This window comes from Marmota monax, unplaced genomic scaffold, assembly GCF_021218885.2.
Source record: "Marmota monax isolate L192 unplaced genomic scaffold, Marmota_monax_Labrador192_F-V1.1 WCK01_AAM20220418_F8-fsc00707, whole genome shotgun sequence".
NCBI classification, from domain to species: Eukaryota; Metazoa; Chordata; class Mammalia; order Rodentia; family Sciuridae; genus Marmota; species Marmota monax.
Window position 1 is genome coordinate 82,730 of NW_026694914.1, and position 9,151 is coordinate 91,880.

Consider the following 9,151-nt stretch of genomic DNA (forward strand, 5'->3'; position numbering starts at 1 on the left):
GATTTGGTCTCTCATGAGGGCCTTGGATCTTGTTAAGTTGCTGAGGCTGGACTTGAACTTGTAGTCCTCCTCAGTGTCCCAAGTTGCTAGAATTACAGGCTTGTGTCACCAGGCTGGGCATTGGCCCTGTGTCATTTCTATTCTCTTTAAGGGGGTCCTACGTGAGGTTTAGGTTTGGGATCAGTGGTAAGGCACTTGCCTGGCATGCATTCAGCCCTTGGTTCACTCCCCAGGATCTCAAAAGTGAGGATGAGTCACCTGTCCATAATGGGACTGGTGAGCCTTCAGACTGCTTAATAACCAGTGGGATTAGAGTTGGGAGGACCAGAGGTGGAAACTGGATACTGGGGATTTGATCCCCACCACCACAGCGCTGTGGCTTACCAGGATTTGGACCTCAACTGGTTAAGGAGGGGTTTTTCAGGCTTGGCCTGAAAGGGTGCCTCTGTTCCCTGCAGATTCAACAGGATGAGCATCAGGACCGTACCCACACTCCAGGACCTGGTGATACAGAACGTACTGCGCAACGAGGCCTTGCCCATCCCCAATCTGGAGTACCTGCCCAGGGTGCTCACCCTGCAGTTGTACAAGGAGGCTATAATTGGGGGTCACATGGAGATGGTAAAGAAAATGGTGCTGTCCTGCCCCTTGCCCTGTCTGCCTGTGGAGTACCTGCTGAAGACAAGAGATGTGAAGGCCTTAAAAACCCTACTGAATGGGCTAGACTTGCTGATTTCCCAGAACATTTACCCCAGGTGAGGGGGGCCCAGGAAGAGACAGCTGAGGGAAGCAGGACAGGGTGAAGGGTGGACCAGGTGATGCCAGGGAGGAGGCTGCTCTGCCCCCTCCACAGGAAGGGTCCCTGGCTGGATTCAAGGGAAAAGGGCATGGAGAAACATAGGAGAGCAGAGGAGTAGCCACCCAGAACAAGGGGTTCACTGGGGTCTAACGCACAGGTTGGAAGTCGGGCAAGTCTTTGTCTATTTTTCGAACCTCCTTCCCATTTTCTCCATAGGAAATGGAAACTGAAAGCAATCGATTTTCGGGAAGTGAATCAGGACAGCCACAATGAGTGGTCCAGAGCCCCACTGGGTGCCTGCTCACAAGAGGCCATGTCTCCAAAGGAAAGAGAGAAATGTAGCCAAAGAGCAGCGAAGCCACACTTGAAGATCTTCATAGATTTCGATCTGGACAAAGTCTTCCAAAGATTCCTTGGCAGCCTCAGGGAGTGGGTGGAGGAGAGAAAGGGGGTGGTCTGTATATACTGCGAGAAGCTGCAGATCGGGGGTTTCTACTTGAAACTCTCTAAATTCCTGAGGACGTTGCCATTGTACTACGTGCAGGAACTGGAGGTGAATGCTCAGCACTGGACTCGAGAAATAATGGAACATTTTTGTTTTTGCCTGATCGAGATGAGGAACCTTCGCGTCCTCCATCTCTCTGACTTGAGCCCGCAGGTCTTCACCAGCCGCTCAGTAAACAGGTGGTTTTCCCATAGATTCAGCCTTCAACTGCGGAAGGTGAAAAAACTCCGTGAGCTCTATGTGACCAACGTCTTCTTCCTCTACGGAGCGCTGCACAAAATCCTCCTGTAAGCACGAGGGGTGCGCATTGCCGCAAAAGCCATTTTTGCTTACCGAGCATTAAAAGGGCTTGTGCCCCGGCCACTGGCCATATCAGGGAAGGAGATGCTGGAGAGTGACCGAGTGACCTCCGGGTCTGGTCCCCTGCTCAGTCCTAAAGGAGGGTCTCATCACCACCCACACAGAAGCAGAGGGCTAAACCGTGGTGCATGTTCTGGGAAGTGCCACCATGCTGGGAAGCCAGCTGGGGGGGAAAGGAGCTAGTGAGGGTGGGTGAGGTTCCTTCCCTGGGAGGCCTGTCCAGCGAAGGAGGTGGGAGATGGGGTAGAGGAGATGGCGTTGGAGGAGGGAAGCCCCCACACCTGCACCTTGCAACAGGGAAGCTCTGTGCTCTCCAGCAGGGAGCAGAGGAGCCGCCCCCAATGCCCCCCCCCCCTGGGGAAGGCTGCTCTGAGCCTCAGGTGGTGATTCTGGAGTTGAGGGTGAGGAGGAGGGATGGAGGGTACAGGGTGTGAGCTTCACAGGTGGATAACCCCGGTTGGTTTTCTTCATCTTGCCTGGATTTGTTCTTCATACATGACTCCCCCTGACCTCCTGTTGCCAGAGCTGTGGCCTTGGGCTTGGCAGTGAGGGGAGGAGCCTTAGAGATGATGGACTCACCTGGTCACTCAAGTGGTGGTGAAAGGCTCACCCTGAAATTGGGTGATGTTTAGGAGCAGATTCTGCAACCCACAGTGTCCTGGGGGTCCACCATCATCAGAAGGACAGGGCAACCTTGGGTTTGAGATTAACCAGTTCTCTTCTACCATTTCCCAATATATCCACTTGGTGCCTTCATTCACCAGAAGTAACTCTTTGCTTTCTCTCCAGGAGTCAGACCCCCTTGAAAACACTTTCGCTGAGAGGTTGTCCGCTCAAGGAGAAGGATTTAAAGCATCTGTCCATGTGTCCGAGCACTGATCAACTGAAGTATCTGGATCTCAGCTCTTTTTCCATGAAAGATATGAGTCCTGAGCCCCTCCGCATCCTTCTGGAGAAGGTGGCACCCACCCTTGAGACCCTGGTCTTAGAGTTTTGTGAGATAACAGAGTCCCTGCTAAATGCCATCTCACCAGCCCTGGGTCACTGTTCCCAGCTCAAAACCTTCAGTTTCTGTGGGAACCAAATCCCCCTGAATGCTCTTAAGAACCTGCTGAGCCACACCGGCAGCCTGCCGCTGGAACAAGCAAAGTACCCTGCCCCTCTGGAGAGCTTTGATGAAATCCTCTGGGGTTTCTGGACTGAGATCAACCACATGAAATTTGACCAGGTTCGGAAGGAGTTGATGCAGCTGGTGAAGGACATCAGGCCTGTCCACGACATCCAGATTTATTCTTATGATTGTGTTCTTCACCTCAAACATACGGATTTTATTGCCGGAAACCCAGTGGCAATTCGGAAGACAGGGGATTATTGACATGCACATCACATTAGCTTTCTTGGGCTTGGGGTGAGGCTCAGTTAGAGTGTGCCCTGCAGGCATGAGGCCGTGAGTTTGATCTCCAGAACCTCAAGAAATGTTTCTTATAAATGTCTAATGGGGTTCATGTGTGCATATGGCCTCAAATTTGAGTCTTGACAACTCAGGAAGACCATCTCAAAATAAGGGCTGCGTATGTAGCTCTGGGCAAATGCCCTGGCTTCAATCCCCAGTACCCCTGAAAAATGGGCCTTCAGAAAGATAGGTATCAGGGCTTTCATTTTATTATGCTACTTGGTTTTTGGCTCTATTATTCCATAATAAAAATGTACTAAATTTTCACTGCTGTTTTCCTTTTTTTTTTTTTGTGTGTGTGTGTGTGGGGGGGGTATTGAATCATAAGGTGCTCAATAATTAGGCCACATCCCCAATCCTTTTTAAGACAGGTTCCAAGTTGCCCAGGACATATTTAAGTTGCTGAGGCTAGCCTTGAACTTGATCCTCCTGCCTCAGTCTCCCAAGCTGCTGGGACTACAGGTGTGTGCTACCACACCTGGCTGCTAATTTGTAATCCTTTGGAAGCATGTAACATAACTGCCCTACCCACCTTGCTGGGTTTCAAGCCCTGCTTTTTTGTGTGTGCCTCTGCTCAGGGCAAAGAAGCAAATATGAGCTACCAAGACAGACCAGCAGTCCTGCAAGCCTGGTGCTGCCAGCAGATTTGTTCAGGGAAGTGAAGGGGGAGGTTAACTCTGAAAGATCAGACAACCATAGCCAAGGTCAGAGGACAGAAACCATAGGTACTTTAAAATTTTAGTCTGCACTATGTGACCAGGCTATTTAAAAAAATTCCAGTTGCCTAATTCAGACACCACTGGAGGTTCAAGGCTATCTTCTGGCATAAATGAGGTACAGGATTCAAGACTAGGATTGTTTTCTGTTTGGTGGGAGCTCAAAATGGATTTTTTTTTATTTGGTCATTTGCTGACAATCTGCCCAGTGTGATCAATAAAGCAGGACACTCCTGGACCCCATTCTTGTGGATTTAACCAAACCATTTCTCAACTATTCTTTTTGCGATCAAATAACTCTCTCCTTGCTCCAAGCATCTGCAGCTTCCAGAACAAGTGGACGAGAGTTCCGAAGGGGCTCAGATATGTAGAATGTGGCCAGGCTGCAATTTGGAAGGAGTGTCAAGAAAGATCAAAGTGCTGTAACCTTCTGCAGCCACAGCATGTTGCCGAAGAAGTCCCTCTCCTTCATGCAGACTGGCTCTCTCTCTCTCCCTCTTGGGGTGAAAATCTGCTACTTGCCAGGCAGGAGCAGCAGCTGGAGTAGGGGTTCAACTGCTGTGGTGACTGGTTCTGGCTGCGGAACGGGCAAGCATGGGGGCTCTCTACTGTCCCACATGCCCCCTACTCCCCAATACTAGACTGGCTCCTCCTCCAGGTCTCAGTTGGCATCACCTCAGAGGCCCTCCCTGAACACCCCATCATCCACTCATGGTTGTTCCACAGAAGGAATGGATCACAGTTGGCCACATTGCACATTCTTGCTTCTTATAGGTGGCCAGTCCCAGAGACTGACTCACCTGCCATCTTCATCCAAGTGGACCCTACCTGCCCCCCTGACTAGCCACACAGGTGCTTAATACATAGTGTTATGACTAAGCTACATCCCAGTCCTTATTATTTATTTTGACACAGTGTCTCAAGTTGCTAAGATTGGCCTCCAACCTGTGATCCTCCCTCCTCAGCCTCCTGAGTTGCTGGGAATACAGCTATGTACCACAGTGCCCTCTGGTCTTCTCTGTATGTGGCTTGTTGCCCACGAGGGCCTCCCCCTGTTGGGTGCACTTCTCAGCCTGGTGGTCTCAGGAGGGCTGAGCTTCCTACATGATAGTGGCTTCCAAGGGGCAGGAAGCACAGCCTGCCAGATGTGTTAGGTTCCCCTCCAGGGCCCAGTTCAGCAGCACTCCAGCATATTCATATTCTATTCCTCAGAGCAGGGCTGAGGATGTAGCTCATTGGCAAATTCCCCAGTCTCAATCCCTTATACCAAGCTCAATCCCATATAAATAAATAAATAAATAATAAAGAGTGCTGGGTATGGTTGCATATGCCTGTAATCCCAGTGACTGTGGAGGCCAAGACAGGAGGATCTTAAGATCAAGGCCAGCCCCAGCAATTAGCAAGGCCTTAAGCAACTTAGGGAGACCCTATCTCAATAAAAAATTAAAAGGTCTGGAGATGTGGCTCAGTGGTAGACAATCCCTGGGTTCAATCCCCATTACAAAAAAAAAAAAAGAAAAAAGAAAACTCAATGTCCTGCAGATGCCAGGGAACCACTGTGAAGCTTCCTGCCAGTCCCATCCAGAGCCCTTGGACTGGCTGTATCTCCCTGGGCACATGGCTTCCCTTGTGAGCACCAGTGTCCATGAGGGAAAAGCAGCTAGCAGGACCAGCCTGACATGGAGATTTGAAAACTATGGAAAGTACTAGGCCTGTGCTAGGAGCACCTGGTCACCAGGTCACCGGGTCATCATCAGCATGACTCTCTTCATCCCCCATCCTCTTCAAGGATGGAAAGACCCCAGGGCACATCTGTAGTCACTTTCCTTGAAGAAGCCTAGGGTAATGGGTGACACAAGTGCAGAATCCAGGACCCTACCCCCACTCTATGTGGACTTCTATTACTGAGCCCAGGGACCCTGCTGCCTTGCAACCTAAGGCTGGGGTGCTCTTGCAGGAATGAGAACTCATGGCTGATCACTAGTGGCTACACCCCTTGCCTGGGGAAACTCAGTCCACTTACTTCCAATGGTTAGAAATACCTAGAATCAGTCTGCACCACCTTGTGGGTAGGGAGGGGGAAGGGCTGAAGATGGAGCCCAGGCCTCATGCAGGCTAGGCATGTGCAGCACTGCTGCACTCCGCCTGCAGCCTGGAGCCATCATCTGCTACTTTTGGTTGTATTCTGATTCCTCTTCTGTATCAATATGTCTTTTTTTTCTTTTAAAGTGCTAGGGCATGCATGTCTCTGCTGGACTGTGTGTGTGTGTGTGTGTGTGTGTGTGTGTGTGTGTGTGTAGCACTAAGAATTATGTACCTAGGGCACTTTACTACTTAGCTACAACCCCCAAAACCTTTTATATTTTTATTTGAGACAGGGTCTGACTACATCACCCAGGCTGGCTTGGAACCTCCAATCATCCTGCCTTAGCCTCCCAAGTTACTGGGATTGTAAGTGTGCACCTCGGTACCTGGCCATAGAGCATTTAAAACCCTCAAGAGATTACATTGCACCTGGGAGCAAGTGCCATAACTAAAAGGAGAATAATAGCCTCAGACTGCAAAATTCCTCTGGATGAATGTTATACCAATACCGAGACCCTTAAATAACTCTCAGACCACACATTGCCATTCCAATTAAGACTTAATTGCTGGTCAGCAGCAGACACTTACTCTCTAAAAGCAAGATGGTCAGAGTAGCATACCACCTTCAGTTATGCCTCATATTTAAGCAAAAACACCACAAAAGGGAGATTTGGGGGTATAGCCAAAGTAAGCAAGCACATTGAATATGTAAAGAAGAGTAGTGTACTACAATTTTATTGATGTTTTTATATTAACCAAGTTTTAGACTCTGTAATGTGGAACAATACTCTAAAATAACAGTTGCTGTTTCACCAGAGGTGTACAAAACTTCATTTGTCCAGTTAGTTGCTCTAGAGAATAAAACTTAACAGACACAATGTAATAATATTTTAAGAAGTGTTTGTCATTTTAATATGTGAATCAAACTTTGGTTTATATCAATACATTAATATTTGCTCTTAGGGAATAACCTTGAATAATTTTAATTATTTGTGTTACATATATAAACAACTTAGGTATAAAGAAACATGTTAATATTTATCCTTTATTTAAGATGTTTATATTACTTACTTAGACTCTATTGTTTAATTAGATGTATAAAAATTATGTTTTACCACACAAAGACTTTCTTACCTGGAAACCTGTTTTTTACTAAATATATTTTTATATTTAGAAGCTTTTAATAATTTTTAATTCATGGATCCCTCTTTTTGTTTATACCTTAAAATAACCCATATCAATTTCTGAATTTAGATAAATTAATCCATGTTGATAAGAGGAAATATATTTATACTACTCTAATTGAAATGCAGTTGAAACCTCTTGACTATTTGTATATACAATAATACCCACTGGGACTTTTAACTTTTAGTAACCTTGATTTTGTGATAACGTAAAATAATTTTAATTTTTTTTAAATTTACCAATATATGAAAACACCAACAGTGCTTAAATATTTTACCTTATGGAATTTAAGAAGTTTGATTACTTGATATTACATTTAACAGTTAACATTTAAATTTTGTAAACCAATCAGATGTCTCTAACAAACACATCCATGATTAATTTCATATAGGTCAAATCTAATTTACATTTTTTTAAAAAAAGGTATAAGACAAGTGCATTGAATAGCATTTGTAATTTTTCCCATTGAACAAAAATCCTAGAGACAGTGCATATTAGACACTTAAGAGACATTAACATTTTATTTACTGTTTGACCACCTAGAAACAAAACTGTGCATTAGTAACTTTAAAGACATTTTTACTTTTATTTATTCACCCAATTTCAATTGAATCTTTTAAATCATATGAAGCAAAGGTATTTGTATCCATTTTTTAAATTTTAATTTATGAGCTCATATGTCATTTTTTAGTACTAAATATATGTAGACATGGCAATATATGTAGACGGACAGTACACTGGTGCCCCTACACAAAACAGACAAACAAAAGCCTTGTCGGTATTTGTTAAAAACCTATTATACTGAGAATTAACCCTTGTAAATTGGCATTAGAATAAATCAGAATGTAATCAGAAAAACATATTAACCTATGCGTATCAGATAAAAATTATAAATTTAATAAATATAGACTTTCAAAAACCTTCCTGGCCCTCTTCCTGAGGTGGTCCTGCTCATCAAAGGTGAAAAGAATTAATGGAATATAGACAAATGACAGGGCCTGATTCCTCCCTGAAGGAAATTCCCATAAGAGGAACTCCATTGGTCTCCTCAGGACCTCAACACCCAGGTTGGGGTCCCATTGTATGTTAAATATGAGAGTCCAGTCTCCAGAATCCCCTGAGGTGGGAACTGTGAGTTCTTTGGGAAGTTGGGGAGCAGAAGATATGTGTCAAAGGCAAGTGTCTCTCACATGGTTTGGATATAAGTTGTCCTCCAAAGCCTCTGTGTTAATGCAAGAGGTGAAATGATAAGATCATGAGAACTATAATCCAATCAGTGGATTAATCCATTAAATGGATATATTTCTGTGTGTGTGACTGTGTGTGTGTGTGTGTATTCTGATAATTAACATGTTTTCAATCCTAAATAACCATTGACAAAATGCAGATTCAGAAGAACTCTCTGGCTGCTAAGGTCCTCTGACAGTGACTGGTTTTAGCAGGGTTTCCGTAACCCAGGTAGGTGCCATCCCAACCAGAACACAATTCAACTATCCTCCTCAGGAGTCTTCCTGGGTCTTCTCCAAAGTTTTTGTTTGTCCAAGGCTTTTTCCAAATCCAAAGAGTCCTGTCCTTTCTATCCTACAGTCTTTCATTCTGATACCTTGTCAGGTCTCTCGAGATAATCTTATGACCCAAGCCACTGGAGTCAAAGAAGGTGTGGGGGGATGACCAGAATGTTTGGCTGGGAGGTTCCCACAGAAGGCAATAGGAGTCCACTCATCACCTGGAACTAGGGGAGAGCAGGGAGCTGGGGCTGGAGAGGTGGCCCCAGGCAGGGCTTGCTAAGTGCCAATAGGCAGGCTTAGGCAGGGTTGGAACTCGCCTAGCATGGGCGGAACATGGGTTTAATCCTCAGCACCACATAAAATGAAAGCATGATGTTGTGTCCATCTACACCTAAAAATAAATATTAAAAAAAGAACCTATAGAGTGAAATTGTATTGAATAATTTGAGTGAATACAGCACTGAAAGGGGCAGAAGCATGTGGACATTCTTTATTTCTCTCCCTGGACTGCATACATTGTGATTTTGTCTCCTTGTGACA

At 45.5% G+C, this 9,151-nt stretch overlaps 1 protein-coding gene across 1 annotated transcript; it reads left to right on the top strand.

The window, feature by feature from the left end:
* Positions 1-468: 468 nt before the first annotated feature.
* On the top strand, positions 469-3,039 carry LOC124080969 (PRAME family member 12-like). Its single transcript, XM_046427057.1, has 3 exons — positions 469-755; positions 1,016-1,591; positions 2,454-3,039. The coding sequence occupies exons 1-3, from the start codon at positions 469-471 to the stop codon at positions 3,037-3,039; spliced, it is 1,449 nt and encodes a 482-aa protein (XP_046283013.1).
* Positions 3,040-9,151: the final 6,112 nt, after the last annotated feature.